At 38.1% G+C, this 21737-nt stretch overlaps 1 protein-coding gene across 10 annotated transcripts in view; it reads right to left on the bottom strand.

The window, feature by feature from the left end:
- ABI1 (abl interactor 1) overlaps window positions 1-21737 on the bottom strand; it is a 117831-nt gene that overhangs the window by 67563 nt on the left and 28531 nt on the right. For all 10 annotated transcript variants that reach the window (XM_004757641.3, XM_004757642.3, XM_004757644.3 and 7 more), the window contains exon 2: window positions 3746-3913. In XM_004757641.3, the coding sequence (XP_004757698.1) occupies window positions 3746-3913 (168 nt within the window). The remainder of the gene's footprint in view (window positions 1-3745; window positions 3914-21737) is intronic.

Genomic DNA, 21737 nt, shown 5'->3' with positions numbered 1-21737 from the left:
AACAGGATGAGAATCCAGTTGTCTTTTACTAAACAAAACATTAAAAAGATTTGCAGAAATGTAAAAACAATACCACTCTTCTCACAAATCTTTTTGCTTTGATAAGTTATTTTTAATTAAAATGTTATCTGCATGAACATGTAATGGCTGTGTTTATTGTTAAGTAAGTTAATAAGTACTTTAAAATTTAAGTTTTAATTTCTGATTTAATACTGGTAGATCTTCCCATATAAACCAAAAACCCTTGCATTCTCAATAATTTTGGATGTTAAGTGCCCCTGAGAACTGAAAGTGTGAGAACTCAGAGAATTGACCCAGTTAGCACCTCTGCTGCAGAAACTTACTCCACCTTCCCAGTGCCTGGACAAACAACATCTGCCTACTTAGTCAAACCTAGGGTTTAACAATGATTTAAAAAAAGTATTTTTGTAATGATAAGTCTATCAACAGTACTTACAAACCTAAACATGTAGAGTATTATGTTAATAACATAGCTCCAAAATACATTAAAAATTATAAAAATTCAAAGAGAAATAGAATACATAAAAAACTAGAGTCAGAGATACAACATACCTTCCTCAACAATTAAAACAAGAAGAAAGAAAATCAGCATGGACACAGAAGAACTGAACAATATTATCAACCAACTTGACCTGATGAGTTTACAGAACAGTCCATCCAACTGCAACAAAAATATACATTCTTCTCAAGTGCACACAAAACATTTACCAAGAGGGACTACATTCTGGGTTATAAAACAATTTATAATAAAGTTGAAAGGAGTCATATCATATAGTATTTTCTTACTACCGCAGATTTAAATTAGAAGTCTACAGCAGAGAGATCCTTTGAAAATCTTGAAATATTTCCAAGTAGCCCCTAGGCCAGAGAAGAAACCAAAAAGGAAAATTGGGATTATTTCAAGCTGAATGAAAATGAAAGTACAACATACCTAAATTTGAGATATAGATAACACACTATTTCAAGGGAAAATTACAGACCTAAAACACCTGTAATAAAGAAAAGATAAAGGCTCTCAGACCTCAGTTTTTACTTTAAGAAAGTATAAAATAAGTAAGTTAATTCCAAGGAAAGGGAAAGATGAAATAATCAACTACAAAAATAAAAGTCAATACAGTAGAACAGAAGAACAGTACAGAAAATTAATGAAAACAAAGGCTGAGGATTTTATTTAGAAGATCAATAAAACTGATGAACTAGCCATACTAATCATTTAAAAGGAGAAAAGACACGAATTAAGAATATCAAGAATGAGACACATGACATCACTATAGATTCTTCAAATATTAAAAGAATAAGGGAATGTAATTAACACTCTTATGCAAATAAATGTAACAACATAGGTGAAATGGCCAAATTCCTGGAAAACTACAAAGCTTACTCAAGAAGAAACAGATAAAGAGAACAGCCCTGTATCTACTAAAGACATGAAACATAATGTCTAAACAGGGTGCTAAAACCACCCTGCCAGGAAAAAATCCCAGGCCCAATGGCTTCACTGGTGAATTCTAACAAACATTTAAAAGGTAACAAGAATCAATTCAACAGACACTTTTCCAAAGAAGTGAAGAGGAGGGAACACTACTGTCCAACATATCTGTAAAGCCAGCATTACAGTGACACCAAAACCAGACAAAGACATTACAATAATTCTCAGGAGCACAGAAGCAAAAGTTCTTAACAAAATTTTAGCACGTATAATCTAACAATCAATGCAATGGAGAACACATCATAGTCACATGGAGTTTATCCCTGGAAGGCAAGGCTAGTTTAACATTCAAAAAGGAAAAAGAAAAAAAAAAGGTTATTTCAACAGACACAGAAAAAGCAACTGACAAAATCCATCACCCACTCCTGGTAGGAACTCTGAGCAAACTGCACCTAGAAGGCAACCACCTCAAACTCATAAAGCATATTTCTGAAAAATCTGTAATACACATAGTGATAAACTAAGTGCTTTCTTATGAAAATAAAAAGAACAATATCTACTTTCACTGATCCTATTCAACATTTTCTCAAAGCATCAAACTAGTGCAATAAGGCAAAGAAGAAAATAAAAAGGAACAGAAAGGAAAGAAAAGGATGAAGGACCAGGGAGGGGGAGGAGAGCAGAGGAGAAGTGAGGTAAGAAGAAAAAGTGAAGAGGCAAAACTAAAATTGTATTTATATAATCCTCTATGTAGAAAATTCAATGAAACCTGTACAATAGCTACCATAACCATTAAGTGACTTTAACAAGGATACAAAATAAGTATATAAATATCAATTCGGTTTCTCTACATGCAAGCAAAAAATGAACAATCAAGCTAAGGCTACAAAAAAAATATACCATTTACAACAGCCTAAAAATATGATATACTTTGGAATAAATCTGACAAAAAATGAGCAACCCTTAAAATACTAAAACCTATGGAGCCACATTAAAAGATGCTCAACATCATTAATAATCGCCAGGGAAATGGAAACTAAAACCCCAGTATTAGAATGACTAAAACACTTAATTGAATAACTAAAACTAAAAGGACTGACCATATCAAGTGCTGGGGGGAGAAGTGAAGCAACTAAAACTTTCACACAATGCCAGGAGGAAGATGTAATGGTATAGTCATTTTGGAAAATAATTCAGGCATAGAGTTAGTTATAAAGTTAAACAGACATCTACCACGTACCCTATCTACCATTCCACTCAAGAGGTATTTAATTTACCCAAGAGAGATAAAAACATACGGCCACATAAAGACTTGTACACAGGGCGCCTGGGTGGCTCAGTGGGTTAAGCCGCTGCCTTCGGCTCAGGTCATGATCTCAGAGTCCTGGGATCGAGTCCCGCATCGGGCTCTCTGCTCAGCGGAGAGCCTGCTTCCCTCCCTCTCTCTGCCTGCCTCTCCATCTACTTGTGATTTCTCTCTGTCAAATAAATAAATAAAATCTTTAAAAAAAAAAAAAAAAAAAAAAAAAAAAAAAAAAAAAAAAGACTTGTACACAAATGTTCACAGACGTTTATCTGTAATAGACAAAACCCCAAAACAATCCAGATGTTCATCAACATGTCAATGGATGTTTTTTAAAAAGTGTAGCAATGGAGTAGTACTCAGCAATAAAAAAGTGAAATATTTTTACACATAATAACATGGATTAATCTCAAAATAATTATGCTGAAAAAGACAGAAAAACAGTATATAGCATATAATTCTATTTATATAAAATTCTAGAAAATACAAACTAATCCACAGTGATGGAGAATCTGAGAACAGGCGATAGAAAGGTAGGATAACAAAGAAGGCTGAAAAATTGGGGGGTGAGGTATGTTCATTATCTTGAATGTGATTATGGTCTCCGGGATAGTATGTGTATCAAAATCTGTAAAATTGTATGCTTTAATTATGTGCAATTTATTTTACCTCAAAAAAAGGCTTTAACAGTAGGATATCTGGTAATGGTTATACAACAGTATGAATACATTTAATACCAATGATCTATACACTGAAAAAAAAAATGGTTAAAATGATAAATTTCATGTTATGTTTATTTTATCACAAAAACAAAAAATTAAAAAAAAAAAAAGAAGAGTAGGTATACTGAACTCAAAGCTGAACCTAAAATAACTACAGTCATTAAGATGAGTAAAAGAATCCATATTTCTAGGCATCTACTTCTTTGACTATGTGACTTCTATTCTGCCAGTTGCTTAAATGTGAATGTAAAGCCTTTTACAAGCTATTACCTGTGAGATATGATTGATGGAAGATTCCATTCTCCGAAGCTGAGAGGCTTGGATATCCAGCAATTGGAGGACATTGTTAGCCAATGCATTTATCTGATAAGCAACACTAGCTAGGGACTGGGTTGTGTAGGCTTTGGTCTCTTCTAAAGCTTTTCTCTTGTCGGCAGCCTGAAAATAAGAACAACAACAAAAAAATACTTACTTATGTTAATGTTCATTAAACAGATATTCTTTAGAAAGGCAAAGTTACAATTATATTTTTTTTAATGGAAAGACCCAATAAAATAAAAAAACTTATCAGGTAAGTCTGATGATAGTTTCAGGACACTGCTGAGGCCATAGCAGAAATCTGCCTGGTGGGACCCACTGTCTCTTGAGTGGCCAATCCACTGAGGTCCACCAAAGGAGCCACCAAGTGCCTGTCATCAGAGGCATACATTACAGTTGGCTCTGAGTCACCTAAAGCCTCTCAAACCAATTTATCACATTACATCTTTAGAACCTTATGCCGGCCCCAAGCTCCCAACCCACTGTTGAGACTTCAGCTAAACCACTCTGTACTACTGCTGCCTCAGCATCCACTTTGTGTGGCTAAGGAGGCCTACAGGGGCCTTCAATTGACACTACCTCCTCCCACAAGTGCACGCTCTAGATAACAGCCCTCAAGGTCACAAGTAAATGTAAGTTCCAGATATGATTCCCCAAAACCCCCTTGTGATAAACAATCTCTCCAGTCTCTCAGCTCCTTCCCCTTTTGTGCCCCTTAAATAAGACCACCTTGGAGCTTATCAAATCCCTATTTATAGTTTTTGGTTTGAACAAGCCAATACAGAATTAGCCTGGAAAACCCAGAGCGCTGTACCTGAGGACCCTAATGAAAGCATGTACCCCCAAGTCCTGTTGCTCACTGCCTGCCTACACCCTGCACTGAACTCCCCGTGTCACCTGGAGACATCACACTGTGTACCCTAGGACCTGTGAGTAATAAACTTCTCTATTCCACTTTCCCTTGCAGTCTTTTTTTTTTTTTTTAAAGATTTTATTTATTTATTCGACAGAGAGAGATCACAAGTAGGCAGAGAGGAAGGCAGAGAGAGAGAGGAGGAAGCAGGCTCCCTGCTGAGGAGAGAGCCCGATGCGGGACTCGATCCCAGGACCCTGAGATCATGACCCGAGCCGAAGGCAGCGGCTTAACCCACTGAGCCACCCAGGCGCCCCATCCCTTGCAGTCTTTTTATTGAACCTTGGCTCACCATCCGAGGCTCTACTTAACAAATGTTAACAAAAAATCCCAACACCTACCAACAATGAGAGATTAAATCCATTCCATCTTATATTCCTGTTTACATTCATCAACATCAGAACTCCAACCTCCCTGTTATCCATTATAACCACATCTCTCATTTCCACAAAAACTACTGTGAAATTTATAAAGCAAACCTTTACTACCATTCTTCCCAAAGTCCTGTACATAACTCAGAATTCAGGTGGTGAGAAAAGTTCAGAGGCAAAGTTCAAAGCAAAGCTCAGAATAAAGTTCCAAAAAAAGTGATAAACTCTATGTAGGGGGATCACAAATAAAGGGTAAATATCATTAATATATAATCTAAAAACGAAAAAGACCAAGAATCAATAAAGAAAAAAGAGGTCTAACAGTTCACAAAAAAGGCAATACAATCATTTTTAACCATTTGAAAAAATATTCAACCTGATTCACTTTAAAAAAGGAAATGCAGGGGCACCTGGATGGCTCAGTTGGTTGGACCACTGCCTTCAGCTCAGGTCATGATCCTGGAGTCCCGCATCGGGCTCCCAGCTCCATGGGGAGTCTGCTTCTCCCTCTGACCTTCTCCTCGCTCACGCTCTCTCTCACTGTCTCTCTCTCAAATAAATAAATAAAATCTTTAAAAATAATAATAATAATAATTACATTTAGGGGCACCCAGGTGGCTCAGTCAATTAAGCATTCAGCTCAGGTCATGATCTCATGGCCCTGGTACCAAGGCCGACATCCAGCTCCCTCCTCAACAGGGAGTCTGCTTCTCTCTCCCTCAGTCCCTCCCCCTCACTCATGTGCTAATGGATAAATAACTTCTTTAAAAAAGTAAGAACTAAAAAATAATTACATGTAAAATGTAGGGTTAAACAGGTTGGAGGGAGCATAGCTAACATTCTTTAAACATACCTTGTTTTATTATAGATTTGTTTTTAGAACTATGTAAATAATTTATACAATTATACAACAAAATTAAATTTTAAAAATTACCCAAAATTAAATATAAAATTAATCAAATGGGCCTGCATATCCAATTAGTGGCTTAACCAAAGGGGAAATAAAAAGGGACATCAAAGCACAGTAATTTGATTGTTCATTTTTTTTTTTGAGGGGGTCAGGGAGGGGCAGAGGAGAAAGCGGGAGAGAAAATTAAGCAGGCTCCACACCCAGTGTGGAGCAATGAGGGGCTCATCTCACCACCCTGAGGTCATAACCTGAGCAAAAATCAAGAGCTGGACACTTACTGACTGAGCCACCCAGTTGCCTCTTCATTGTTCATTCTTAATCGGATTTATCTTTAAAACAACCATAATTCAGGGGCGCCTGGGTGACTCAGTGGGTTAAGGCCTCTGCCTTCGGTTCAGGTCATGATCCCAGGGTCCTGGGATCCAGCATCGGGCTCTCTGCTCAGCAGGGAGCCTGCTTCCTCCTCTCTCTCTGTCTGCTTCTCTGCCTACTTGTGATCTCTGTCTGTCAAATGAATAAATAAAATCTTAAAAAAAAAAAAAAGACAACCATAATTCAAAGAGGAAAAAAAGCCCTGAAACTACTTTTTAAAAGATTTTATTTATTTGACAGAGACAGCAAGAGAGAGAGCACAAGCAGTAAGAGTAGGAGAGGGAGAAGCAGGCCTCCCACTGAGCAGGGAGCCCCTTGCAGGGCTTGATCCCAGGACCCTGGGATGGTGAGCTGAGCCAAAGGCAGATGTCCAATGACTGAGCCACCCCAAATTATCCTTTTCTTCAATGAACTGTCTTGGCACTTATTCAAAAATCAATTGACTGCAGAGAAGTGGGTCATTTCAGGGCTCTTTTTTGGGTTCCATTGTTAAATGGATGATCCTCATCTAGTACTATACTGAATTGATTACTGTAGATTTAGTTAACACCTTCTTTTCTTTTTTAAGATTTTATTTGTTTATTCGACAGAGAGAGAGAGAGAGAGACAGTGAGAGAGGGAACACAAGCAGAGGAAGTGGGAGAGAGAGAAGCAAGCTTCCAGCCAAGCAGGCAGCCTGATGCTGGGCTCAATCCTAGGACCCTGAGATCATGACCTGAGCTGAACGGCAAGACGCTTAACCAACTGAGCCACCCAGGGTCCCCCTTGAGTAACTCTTGAAGACCAGTAGTTGGAAGTCCCCCAGATTTTTCTTTTTCAAGATTGTTTTAGATATTTTTAAGTTTTTTTGCACTTTCATGTAATTTTAGAATCAGTTTGTCAACTTCCACAGAAGAGCCTGCTGAAAATTTGAGTGGAATTACACTGAATCTATAAATCAATTTGGAGAAAACTGCCATTTAACAATACTGCATCTTCCAGTTGTGAACACAATAACCCACTCCTATTATTTAGGTCTAAAGACCTAATTGCTGAGAGAGTTTAAAGTTTTTGTGTACTGGGGCGCCTGGGTGGCTCAGTAGTTTATTAAAGCCTCTGCCTTTGGCTGAGGTCATGATCCCAGGGCCCTGGGATAGAGCCCCACATTGGGCTCTCTGCTCCATGGAGAGCCTGCTTCCTCCTCTCTCTCTGCCTGCCTCTCTGCCTACTTGTGATCTCTGTCAATTAAATAAATAAAATCTTTAAAGTTTTTGTGTACCAACTGCAAACATTTTGTTAAACTTATCCCTATATATTTCATATTTTTTTTAAAGATTTTATTTATTTATTTGACAGACAGAGATCACAAGTAGGCAGAGATCACAAGTAGGCAGAGAGGCAGGTGGGGGGGGGGAGGCTTCCCGGCTGAGCAGGGAGCCCGATGTGGGACTCGATCCCAGGACCCTGGGATCATGACCTGAGCTGAAGGCAGAGGCTTAACCACTGAGCCACCCAGGCGCCCCCATATTTTTGATGCTCTCACGAATGGTAGTTTTTATCATTTCAATTGCAACTGCAACCTTATAGAAGTACAACTGATCTTTGAATACTGACCTTGTAATCCTGCAACACTGCTATATTATTTGTTGCAGTTGCTTTTTTGTAGATTTCTTGGGCTATTATATACAGAGACAATCATTAAAGATGATTTTACTTCTTACTTTCCAATCTGTATACCTTCTACTTTTTCTTGCTTTACTGAATTGGTTTTCTGGGCATCTGACTTTTTTGAAGGTATATGCCCTTTATGAACCTAATGAAGTACTTCTACTCTTAGTATATTTACCAAATTAAGCAGATTTAATCTGGAGTGATACCTTGTTATTTTCAGTCATCCACTAAATTTTAGAGTTTCATCTGCCTTTTGTTTTTAGTCTACACGTTGCACTTTTCTTTCACAAGACTAGGAAAGACTAGCTTTGCACTAAAATCTAGTCTCCCTTCCTCTAGAGCATAGAATTATACTTTATTTTCCAGCTTCCCTAATCACATGGTCATAAACCTAAATATTGTCAATGGAATGATAGAGTTGAAATGGGTGCCACTTACAGGCCCAGGAATAAAACCTCCCATGAACGTTCCAATGCAATTCTTGAAGTAAAATGTAGTCCTACCAAAACAACTGAGTTACGTTAAACAGAAAATATTTTACAGTTTCCATTTTTAATTTATACTTAAAATAACTAAAACTAAGTGAAATTTAAAAATTCACACTAGCCACATTTTAGAAAGTGCCCAATACCCACATGTAGATTGCAGCTACTTTACTGAAAACAGTTATTATTTTCCTCTACAGGCCACTGAATTTAAAAGTAAAGTCTACACAAGAATTGCTGCTGTTGTTTATTTCAGTCTGTAAGTTTAGTATCCAATAGTTAGTCTCCCTCCTTTTTTTTTTAATACTTTAACTGAATCACTACCAACAGCTTTAGTATGTTCCAAGGTCATACAAAATGGATTATAAACTAAAAGACAAATAGCCAGCATTTCTCCAAGGAGCTAAAACAGATATTGTTAATTATAGCAGTCTTCTCTGTAAAGTCTAAAAACTCTTAACTAATCACTCCAGGAGTTGACATGGGATAGGAAACCCATTTGCCAACCCTGCCTTATGCCATTGATGAAGTCTGCTTAAAATGGAAATCTACATGTGCAGCTTTAAAAGAAAAAGTTACTTATTTAAAAGAGCTAAACTCAAAATAAACAATGTAGCCAAGAACTAAACAGGAAATTCCTTAGATAACTGAATTTTATGAACAGCCCATACATAAAACTAGCTGTCGTCCTCTTTCCTCCTCTACCTGTGGAAAGGAAGCTTTACTGAGTCAGGATCTGCTAGCTGGAGTAAAGAACATTTTCTTTCTTTCTTTCTTTCTTTCTTTTTTTTTTTTTTTTTGAGGATTTTTAATTTATTTATTTGAGAGAGCGGCTGAGTGAGAGAAAGAGAATGAGCTTGGGGCTGGGGGGGGGGGGTGCCCGGGTGAGAGGCAGAGGGATACAGAGAAGCAGACTCCCTGCTGAGCAGGAAGGCTGCCGCAGGGCTTGATCCTAGGACTCTGGAATCACGACCTGAGCTGAAGACAGATGCTTACCCGACTGAGCCACCTGGCACCCCAAGAACATTTCTATAAAATATCTATACTTGTAAGTCCTTTTCTTGCCCTTCAAGGTGTCTACAAAGGCAGAGTGATCTTTATTTTTCCACTCCCTTAAGTGTAAATTACTAGCTATAAGCAATCTCTCTCATATCTATACATTTACCTTTAACAATATTTCCTTTCCCTCATTCTCTCAACCTTCTTCATCTCTTACCAGAGGAATAATCTTTTTTCTCTATCTCATGTAAACACTTGAATCTTAAAGAGACAGAGAACATCCTGGTCAGAACTATGCTTAAAAACTAATGCACTCTTGGGGCGCCTGAGTGGCTCAGTGGGTTAAAGCCTCTGCCTTCGGCTCGGGTCATGGTCCCAGGGTCCTGGGATCAAGCCCTGCATTGGGCTGTCCGCTCCGTGGGGAGCCTGCTTCCTCCTCTCTCTCTGCCTGCTTCTCTGCCTACTTGTGATCTCTGTCAAATAAATAAGTAAAATCTTAAAAAAAAAAAAAAAAACTAATACACTCTTATTTTTTTTTAAAGATTTATTTATTTGAGAGAAAGATAGTGTGCGCACCATGAGAGAGAGGGAGAATGAGAATGAGCAGGGGTAGGCAGGGACAGAGGGAGAAGCAGACCCCCTGCTGAACAGGGAGCCTGACTCAGGGCTCAATCCCAAGACTCTGGGATCACAACCTGAGCCAAAGGAAGACGCTTAACCAGCTGAGCTACCAGATACCACAACTAATGCATTTTAAATGAAAACAAGTATTATATACTTTTTTAAAATTTTGCCTGCTTTTTAATAAAAGAATACAGAAAGAGAAAATTTTAAATGAAAAAAAATATCATGGTCCTATCATTCAAATAGAACATGTTAACATGTTAGTGTAATTTCTTCCAAGTCTCTCCAGTATGTGTTTGTATGAAGAATGTAAAAACTGACATTATATCCTACAGTTAATGTCCTGCTTTTTTTCATTAAATATACCATGAGCATTTCTCTATGTGCTAATCTTCCTTAGCATCTTTTTCAAAAAACAGTTTTCAATAGCTTCATGGTTTTGGCAGTAACCTGTTTGTTGCCTATCGCCTCATTTTAAATCCTCTAATATTAAGAACCTGATTTTAATGAAGGCATCAACGTATTAAGCCCTGTTTAAAAAAAAAAAAAAAAATCTAATCTAATTTCTTCTAAATGACCAAACAAGAGATGGCATTATTTAGTAGTTGAAGGCATTCAGAGGAAAACATGTACAGTTACTTATGAATAAATATTGCCTACCTTTCCCCCTGAATAGTAAAGTATACACAAGTAGAAAGAATAATATGATAATCCCATATACTTGTCTTTCAACTTCAGTAAATATCATATTTAGTTTTATAAATTCACATTATAGGGGCCCCTGGATGGCTCACTCAGTTCAGCATCCAACTCTTGGTTTCAGCTCAGCTCATGATCTCAGGGTTGTGAGATCAAGCGCTGCATCAGGTTCCACACTGGGGCATGGAGCTTGCTTAAGATTCTCTCTTTTCCCTTGGCCCCCTTTGCCCGCCCCCACATTTAAAAAATTTACATTTTACTTGGTTTTATAAGGCTGCAAAAATTGTTTTAATTTTAATACCGGCTCCACACCCAACATGGGGCTTCAACTCAGCACCCTGAGATCAAGACTCACATGCTTGAGGCACCTGGATGGCTCAGTGGGTTAAAGCCTCTGCCTTTGGCTCAGATCATGATCCCAGGGTCCTGGTATCGAGCCCCGCCTCCCCCGCCTCAGGGAGCCTGCTTCCTCCTCTTTCTCTCTCTGCCTGCTTCTCCGCCTACTTGTGATCTCTGTCAAATAAATAAAATCTTAAAAAAAAAAAAAAAAAAAAGACTCGCATGCTCCACTGACTAAGCCAGCCACACGCCCCTGCAAAATTTTATATCTGGAATACATTAAAAATTAATTTTCACTTTTTTTTTTAAAATAAACTCAGAATGTTTTTCTTAGAAAGCATCTTGGACCGCCTGTCTGGCTCAGTCAGTAGAGAGAGTGACTCTTGATCTCAGAGTCATAAGTTTGAGCCCTGTGTTGGGCATGGAGCCCACTTAAAATTTAAAAAAATAAATTAAAAAGGGGCACCTGGCTGGCTCAGTCAGTGAAGCATACAACTCTTGTCCTCAGGGTGTTAAGTTCGAGTCCCACATTAGGTGTAGTGATTACTTAAAAATAATAAAAGATCTTTAATTTTAAAAAAAGTATCTTAAAAATTATATACCTTTTTAATAGACAATTTTAGTCATAGGAAATAACAAATTTCAATACTGTCATTTTCATCTAGCTCTACCTTAAATCTGTTTTCCTCAAACAGTAGGCACTGCTGACTCATTAAATGTGCTTATTTATACATTTTACAAGTTCAATAAAATTAATCATTTTCTTCCAACTCTTTATAATAACATTTTAGCTATATAATTAAGCTCCAAATATCAACCTATAGGCTAACATTAAAAGTGCCATTCTAGGGGCACCTGGGTGGCTCAGTGGGTTAAAGCTTCTGCCTCTGGCTCAGGTCATGACCCCAGGGTCCTGGGATCGAGCCCCGCATCAGGCTCTCTGATCGGCAGAGAGCCTGCTTCCCTTCCCCTTCCCCTCTCTCTTCCTGCCTCTCTGCCTACTTGTTATCTCTGTCTGTCAAATAAATAAATAAAATATTTTTTTTTAAAAAGTGGTATTCTAAGTTAGGGCCCTACTTTATTAAAAGATGTCCTGTATGGAAAATGGAGCCCGGACCCAGAACATACACTAGTATAACACTTCAAAAAAACAATATGATTTGAATTACAATATTCTCTTTCTTACCCTTCCTTAAAGTCTGCCAAGAGGGCTTAAAGAAAGTTTGATTTCTTTGAAAAACAGTAACTTCTCTCCACCCTAACTGCAAGTGGCTTAATGACCCTACTTAGGTAACAAATAGGGGGTTCTCATGTGCTTTCAAAAAAAGTTTTCTGCTGGGGCGCCTGGGTGGCTCAGTGGTTGGGCCTCTGCCTTAGGCTTGGGCCATGGTCCCGGGGTCCTGGGATCGAGCCCCACCATCTGGCTCTCTGCTCAGCGGGGAGCCTGCTTCTTCCTCTCTCTCTGCCTGCCTCTCTGCCTACTTGTGGTCTCTGTCTGTCAAATAAATAAATAAAATCTTAAAAAAAAAAAAAGTTTTCTGCTATCTTGCTTTTGTGTCTTTATCTTTTTCCCCCCTTTCTAGAAATGTCACATCCTATCTTTTAGTAACTTTTTTTTCTTTTAATAACTTTAAAATGACCTCTAATCCAAACCTCCCAGAAACTTTTTCAAAGTCAGTATTTTTCCAACAGAGTATTTTATAAGTTTATATAAGGCTTTTCCAATTACTTTATGGAAGCAATTTCATGACAATCCATTAAAAAAACAACCTAAATCTACAAAAAAAAATACTCTATTTCAGTGACTCTAACAAACTAGCTACAGTTAGATGCACCACTTTTATGTAACACTAAGAAAAAACCTGCCAACTGTGTCAGAATGCTTTCTTACAAAGAATTAAATTACCTTATAATTACAGGAAATATTTTTTCATACTTATCTAGATGGTCACTTTATGTCAGTGTTAATCATAAAGTAATAAAATCAGCTAGAAAATTCATATTCAAAGTTATCCAAATTCCAGAAACAAACAAACAAAAAGAAAAAACCCTTTTTTAAGGGGGGAGAGAGGCAGAGGGGAGAAGGAGAGGGTTTTTTGTTTTGTTTGTTTGTTTTTTTAAGGTTTTATTTATTTGAGAGCAGGAAAGGGTATACAAGCAGGTGAGGAGAAGAAGCAGCAGCCAATTCCCACTGAGCACAGAGCACAACACAGGGCTTAATCCCAAGACCTCAAGATCATGACCTGAGTCAAATCAAGAGTCGCATGTTTAACCAACTAAGCCACCCAGGCATCTCCCCAAAAAAACTCTGTATCATTTGTATGATTCAAAATCTACCCAAAGATTTTTCAAAACTATTGTCATGTCTACCTAGTTTCCTTAAAACTAAAATAACCTTTACCCTTCAACCCTATTTTTCATGTTCAAAACACAGATATTATCTTAAAAATCCAAACCAGTGCACCTGGGTGGCTCAGTGGGCTAAAGCTTCTGCATTCGGCTCCGGCCATGATCTCAGGGTCCTGGGATCGAGCCCTGCATCAGGCTCTTTGCTCAGCGGGGAGCCTGCTTCCTCCTCTCTCTCTCTCTCTCTCTCTGCCTGCCTCTCTGCCTACTTGTGATCTCTCTCTCTGTCAAATAAATAAATAAAATCTTAAAAAAAAAAAAATTCCAAACCAACTGGGGCATTTGGTTTGGCATCCAACTCTTGGTTTTGTCTCAGGTTACTGGGCTCTACCCTGGGAGTCTGCTTGAGATTCTTTCTGTCCCTCTGTCCCTCTCCCTGCTTGTACTCATGAACTCTCTTTCTCAAATAAATAAAACTTTTTTATAATTATATAAATAATAATAATTTTTAAAAAAACAAACCAGCTATCTTACAGGAAGTCCTATAACCTGGATTTGTCTGATTATTTCCTTATGACTAGATTCTGATTAAATCAAGTGGCAGGAATACTATTAAGTGGTGCTGTGAACTTTCCACTGCAGTTGACATTGTATCTTTTAAGGTAAGGCTCTATCATTATTTCCAGAATTTTCTTCCAAGCTCCTGACACCAATTCTGTACATTTTGATGCTAGTGCTAACTTAATCTTACCAGAAGGTGTCACCTCCCAAAACTGTCTTAAGGCAAAACCCAGGACTCTATTCTCTCCTCAAATGGTCCATAAATGATCTGTTAACAGGTTGTAATAACCAAGATAAACCCCCAGCAAAAACAACCAAGTTCACACAAGTACGAGGACTACTCCTCTGGCTGACAGCTTTTTAATTGTAAAATGCATCCCAATTTCAGAAATGTTAAAATGAAGGGGTGAGGAGGAAGTTTCTTAGAATTGATTATATATATAGTATATAAGAAACCCTTCTTAGTCTAGGGGCCCTGTATTTTTTTTTCCTCTTAAAGATTTTATTCATTCATTTGTTACAGAGAGAGCAACAGCAGGGTAAAGGGGCAGAGGGAGAAGGAGAAGTAGACTCCCCGCTGAGCAAGGAGCCTTCTAAGGGCCCTTAAAAAAAAAAAAATGTTAATGCTAATAGGAAGAATTTAAAATCTCAAGTGTTAACACCTATAACAGGAAGAGTTTTATATACCATAAAGTACACAAAACATCTACTTTGCTGAAGGCCAACCTAAGGTTTGGTTGGTTTGAGACCCGAGAACTTTCCAGGAGGAATCCATAATCATTTTGTGTAGAGGAATGAGAGGATGAAGGGAGGAAAAGAGCACACAGGCCAAATGCTGGTTCATACTGACAAATAAACCTATTAAGCATGGAGTCATGAGGATTAGGGTATGCATATACTCAATACCCAGCTAGCACTGAAAGGATATAATTTTCTCCAACACAATTCCCATTTCAAAAAAAGTGAAAAATAAAAAGAAATCCTACCAGGTTATGGCAAATATCCAGCAAAAAGAACAAACTGTTTGCATAACAATTCAAGTTGAAACCTAGTTATTGTAAGCTTTAGAACAGCTCCTCCTACCATCTCCCACTTAAGCAACTGTGAACAGGCCAATGAGCTTCCAGCAAAATCTAGCTTCCAGCATAAGTCTCACTACCCTTGCTTATGCTCTGTCAAATAAATAAAATCTTAAAAAAAAAAAAGACATTTTTAAAAAACAGGCTTAATGGAAGAACTGTAAGAACCCAGTTTTCAAAAGAGCAACTACTTTTTTTAAAGATTTTATTTATTTGAGAGAGAGAAAGAGAATGAGCACAAGAGAGCACAGCAGGGGAGAGAGAGGAGGAGGCTCCATGGAGAAGGGTTCGATTTTAGGACCTTGGGATCATGATTCAAACTGAAGTAGCAGCTTAACCAACTGAGCCACTCAGATACCCCAAGAGGAACTACATTTAAACACAAAATTAGTTACACACTTAAGTACTATTAACAGAATATATTCCATGCTTAGGTTCAAGACACTAGCTTCCTTCCATTAAATCCATGTTAACTAATCATATGATCTTCTTTCTTAAAAGAATTACACTGAGAGGGGTGGTGAGTGGGGAGAGGGTTTAAAAAGGTAACAGGCACTTTTTTTTTTCTTTGAAGATTTCATTTATTTTAGAGAAAGACCACGTGTAGGAGGGGAGAGTGGGGCAGAGAAGGCGGGAAAGGGAAAAGGAGAGAATTTCAGGCCAGCTCGGCAATAAGCATGGAACGCGACGCAGGGCTCAATCCCACCACCCTAAGATCATCACCTGAGCCAAAACCATGGGGAGAATGCTCAACTGACTAAGCCACTGAAGTGCCCCAAGAAGTGCACTTGTGATGAGCACTGGCTGTTGTATGGAAGTGTTGAATCACTATATTATATGCCTAAAACTAATATTATAGGTGTATATTAATTAACGAATTAAAATAGAAACTTAAAAAAGAATTCAGCTGAAAGAGCCACTGTGATCAAGAGTGTACGTTGGGGGGCGCCTAGGTGGCTCAGTGTTTGTTAAAGCCTCTGCCTTCGGCTCAGGTCATGATCCCAGGGTCCTAGGATCGAGCCCCACATCGGGCTCTCTGCTCAGCAGGGAGCCTGCTTCCTCCTCTCTCTGACTGCCTCTTTGCCTACTTGTAATCTCTGTCAAATAAATAAATAAAATCTTAAAAAAAAAAAAAAAAAGGAGTGTACGTTGGCCAAGCACTTTCACATACTGCTGGAGGGTCCAACAGGACAACATGTATAACAATTCTTTAAAATGCATATATTCTTCAGTTCTAGGAATTTGCCCCCAAAAAATAAAAGTTCAAGTACAAAAACAAAACAAAACAAAACCAAAAAAACAAAAGCAAAAACAGAACACTTATGTTTATGGATGTCCAATCATCTCTGTTTATAATCACAGGGGGAAAAAAAGAGAACTAATCTAAATGACTAATGACAGGTGATTAAAAAAAAATTCCTATACTGAATGCTATGTAGTCAATAAAAGTGACCGATATTTACCAACCAGTAAAGTGTGTTAAGTCAGGGTTCAAACTGGGAAGCAAGCCACTAAGACTAAAAGAATTAATTATAGAATTTCACCTTACACAATTATAGAAACAGGTGGGAAAGCTGAGATAGTCCATAAGGGAAGCAGAAGGATCAGAAAGTCATCAATCAATTTGAGAAACCAAACACACCCAGCTGGAGAATGGGGTTGCAAGGAAATGCTCCCGGGGAGATCTGGGAAGCCAGGCTTCTGCAGGTCTCTATCAGCTGAGGGGCCTGATGCCACTGCTGACCAAATGTCAACCACCAGGAAAAAGAGCTACATGCAGAGCAAAGGAGACCGAAGTCAAGCTGGAACCCACCAACACCTCTGTGCCTCTTACTACATCTAACCACAAAAACCTTTAGAGGTTAATAAATGTTGCTCACACAAATTCTCTTAGCCAATTTTAACCCATGACCATACAGGAAAGGAACCCTACTATAAACTATAAGATACATAGTTTCTACTTAAGTAAACTGAAAGAATACGAATCACCACAGTACCCTCTGTCAATATGGTATATGTACAAACCTCTTTCATCATATTTAACCTCTGAAGAAAGTTAATAGCAAAAACATGCTTTAGTCTAACATGATACACTCATCCTCTAACAACCAAAATGATTCTATCTCCCCAGAAGAGAATACAAAGTCTACTCTCTTAAGTAATGTTCATTTCTTTTCTAGCTGGCTGAGTTGTACTTCCCCTTTGATATCCTTAAATCCTGAAATATTAAGTTAACCCACTATTAACACACCTAAAGCTAAATATAAGAGAGGTGGGGAGAGAGGAGAAAAAGAATTGCTTAATACATACACAAAGTTTAAGGTACAGAACAAATACTCATAAATACTAGAGTTTTCATTCTGTAACTGTTCATGAGGTCATAGCTAGCTAGTATTTATAATGTTCTTCCACTATCTACCACATATTCCATTTGCCTTCAGCAATCATCTCATCTGGTTGTTATTCCTTGCCTGGTGTGCTGACTCAAACCACTGCCATCAGCAGCCCTGCCTATATTCAGTTGTTTTAGTAATAGTATAGTACTAAAATTAGTATAATATTGGCATATTATATCACAGTTATACACACACACACACTCACACAAAGTAGACAGATATCCCTGGATAATGAGATATAGGTGATTTTTAATATTCTTTATTTTTTTCTATATTTGATTTTTTCAATGATCATTATTTCAATAATGAGATTATTTTTACTAAGAAAATTCTGTTTATATACTCTTAATGGAAAAAAGAAAAACACATATCTTCACATACAGTGTGACCTAATTTTTTTTTTTTTTAAAGATTTTATTTATTTATTTGACAGACAGAAATCACAAGAAGGCAGAGAGGCAGGCAGAGAGAGAGGAGGAAGCAGGCTCCTTGCGGAGCAGAGAGCCCGACGTGGGGCTCGATCCCAGGACTCTGGGATCATGACCTGAGCCGAAGGCAGAGGCTTTAACCCACTGAGCCACCCAGGCGCCCCAGTGTGACCTAATTTTGTTTGGTATAATTAAATACCTATGCAAACTAACCAGATATGGAGAGGAGATACACCAGCATTACTTATGATTACATCAGGATTATATATAACAATTTCTGTTTTCATCTTCATTATTCTGTGGAATTTCCAAATGTTCTACAATCACCATGTAACATTTTTACTGTAACAATCTTGCAGACTTCAGGAAACTAAAAGTAAGGCTAGCCATACCACCTCACTACCATCCCATCAAACAGAAAAGGGAAAAGAGCAAGAACTTGAATCTTTGATAATACTAAGCTAAAGAATTAGTCAACCCTGGAATAACCCAACTTTGGAATTTCTTTTCATATAAAATAATATATGTTCATATTGTTTAAGCCTCAGTTCTTTTTTTTTTTTTTTAAGATTTTATTTATTTATTTGACAGACAGATCACCGGTAGGCAGAGAGGCAAGCAGAGAGAGAGGAGGAAGCAGGCTCCCCGCCGAGCAGAGAGCCCTATGCAGGGCTCGATCCCAAGACCCTGGGATCATGACCTGAGCCGAAGGCAGAGGCTTTAACCCACTGAGCCACCCAGGTGCCCCCTCAGTTCTTTTTTATTAACTACAGCCAAATGCATCTTTAATAATTTTTATATAGGAGGGGGCAGAGTACATTCCGAAAAAAGGGTTTTGGTTAAACTTGAAACAACTTACACTAATTCTCATCATACATACAAAAAATCTATTAGGGGGGCGCCTGGGTGGCTCAGTGGGTTAAGCCGCTGCCTTCGGCTCAGGTCATGATCCGGAGTCCTGGGATCGAGCCCCGCATCGGGCTCTCTGCTCAGCAGGGAGCCTGCTTCCTCCCCTCTCTCTGCCTGCCTCTCTGCCTGCTTGTCATCTCTCTCTCTGTCAAATAAATAAATAAATAATCTAAAAAAAAAATCTATTAGGGTAACTCCCAAATTATCAAGGCCATTTTCTAAACAGGTCCACTAATTTACAGCTGGTTGTGTTACTCATTCCAATCTTTTCTGAGGGGCTCCTCAGTGGTGTAGTAGAGGTTGAGCATCTGACTCTTGGTTTCACCTCAGGTCATGATCTCAGCACAGAGTTTGCTTGAGATTCTCACTGCCTCTCCCTCCGGCCCTCACCTTCTCTTTCTTTCTCAAATAAATAAATCTTTTTTTTTTTTTTTTTAATGTTATCTGTGGACGACCTGAGTGACTCAGTCGGTTAAACATCTGTCTTCAGCACAGGTCATGATCCCAGTGTCCTGAGATGGAGACCCACAGTGGGCTCCCTGCTCAGTGAAGAATCTGTTTCTGTTTCTCCCTCTCCCTCTGCTGCTCCCACTGCTTGTGTGTGCACTTGTGCACTCTCTCTGTCTAATAAATAAATGAAATCTTTAAGTATTATCTGAGAAATCAGTCTAGTGTGACCTTCACATAAAGCAATTATATTTTAATCTGGATTAGTCTCCTCAGACAGCCATAACAAAATGTTGAATGGCTTCAACACCACAAATTTATTTTCTAACAGTTTTAGAGGATGAAAAATCCAAGATTAGCATTCTGCTTCTGGTGAGGGCTCGCTTCCTGGCTTGCAGAGGTCTACCTTTTCAAAATGTTCTCACATGGTGGAGAGAGATTTATCTCTGGTGTTTTTCCTCTATTACAAGGACTCCAGTTCTATCACAGCCACACCCTAAACCTCATTTAACTTCAATCACCTCCTTAAAGGTGCTATCTCCAACACAGTCACAAGGAGAGATTAGAGCTTCAACATATAATTTGAGGCAAGGGAACATAATCCAAAACCTCAAACATTAGGAAATACAGACTTCTTACTAACACCCAAAATATATTCTTGATAGTAGTACGTTTAATGGCTATATATCTAGTTTCCAAAGCACTTTCACACAGTAAACTAAGCAGACATCCTGGTTTCACAGATCAGGGCACTATATAAAGCTCAGAGATATTAATTTGTACAAGTACCCTCTAACTAGTTAACAGAGGAGTAAGGACTAGCACCCAGGTCTGCAGCTTCATCCAGGGGTCTTTACACAGCTCTTACTATTGTCACATGCACTTAAAGAACCAAAATTTTATTTCCCCTAACATTCTGAACAACAGAAGCAGCTTGGGGATCAGAAAGAAGAAGGGCAACGAGCAAAAGATAGGATTCAAAGCAGAATGCAATGAACAAGAACATCAGACTGGAGGTGAGCAAACTTCAGTAGTCAGCAAGCACAAGGGGGAAATAAACCACAAGGCCAGAGAAATCCTACAGACCCTTGAGGAATCTGGACTTCATCCTGAGGCTACAAAGGAGCCACAGAAGAATTTTCAGGAAGAAAAAGCATGAACTAGGTTTTGAATTTAGAAAGAACACTTCAGCTGCAGTTTTACAAAGTGGACTGAGAAAACACAGAGAAGACAAGAATGGAGACAAGAATTCTGTTTTAGTATGTACTCTGTACCACACACAAGAAAGGCATCTATCTTTATGTTAAATATCCCATTTAGAATAACTTACAATGAGGAAAATGAAATTTGTTGAGGTTAAGTAATTTGCCCAAAGTACCACTAGGAAAACAGAATCCCTATATTTCCAAAGGCCACGGTCTTCAACTATACCACACTGACTCCCAGTCTATAATTCTAAGATAGAACAAAATACAATTCTAATGTGTCAGAGTGAAACTACTAGAGTAATTCCTCTAAGCTTAACCACCCCAAGTCTTCATTAACTAATTTGTATACCAAAAGAATTCTAATTTACTGGAAGGGAAGAGAAAGAGAAAGCTGATTTCCTCAGGACAGTTGAGAATGTTTTGATCTTCAAAACAATTAAAGCTCTGAATTAGAGGTTGTATAAAGGAGAAAAACAAAAATTAGACATTTAACACTTTTCCAAGTTATTCCTCACTAAAGTAACAAATTCACATCTTCAATTCATCCTCAAATAAATGTGACTCCATCAGGAAATTGCTTAAGGACCATAATGTATCCTTTTGTAAACTATTAGGTAAGGTGGCAGTTAATACTGTCACAATCAGTACCACCCTTAATTAACTGACTGGAGAACAACAAAGTACTTCTGCGTTTAAAAAAAAAAGAGGTTCTATAAATACCAACAAAAGTACCTTGTCCTAGCACTGACTCTATTTCCTCACTTACACCAGCTTACAATGGTCTCACAAGAATCCGCCTTGGCCAGTGCCATCCTAGTGATTCATTAACCACATTTTCCAAACCAAAGATCAGGACCAGTATGACACTATCTGAAAAATTATATTTACCCTGATTTCTTAATCTGTTATATAAAAGTATGAGAACTGTAAAAGTTTAAGACTCAATTAATAAAACTTTACTGAAATCAACTGAATTTTTTAAGTACAGCCATGTCAAAAAGAGATGTAGAATCATTTGTGTAGCTGATCTAAAAAATCTGAGATATAACAGAGATGTTCTGTTCACACAGATCAGTTATAAAGTAGACACAAAAGAGGAAGAAATACTTCATTAATAAATTGCCAGATACTGAATCCAAACCAAATAATTTAACCAGTTAGAAATCTAAATGTCAGGGGCACCTGGGTGGTTGAGTCAGTTAAGCATC

The sequence above is a fragment of the Mustela putorius genome, unplaced genomic scaffold (assembly GCF_011764305.1).
Source record: "Mustela putorius furo isolate JIRA1106 unplaced genomic scaffold, ASM1176430v1.1 tig00000827_pilon_pilon_pilon, whole genome shotgun sequence".
NCBI classification, from domain to species: domain Eukaryota; kingdom Metazoa; phylum Chordata; class Mammalia; order Carnivora; family Mustelidae; genus Mustela; species Mustela putorius.
The sequence above is the reverse complement of the archived record's forward strand: the minus strand, read 5'-3'. Positions and strand labels throughout refer to the sequence as shown.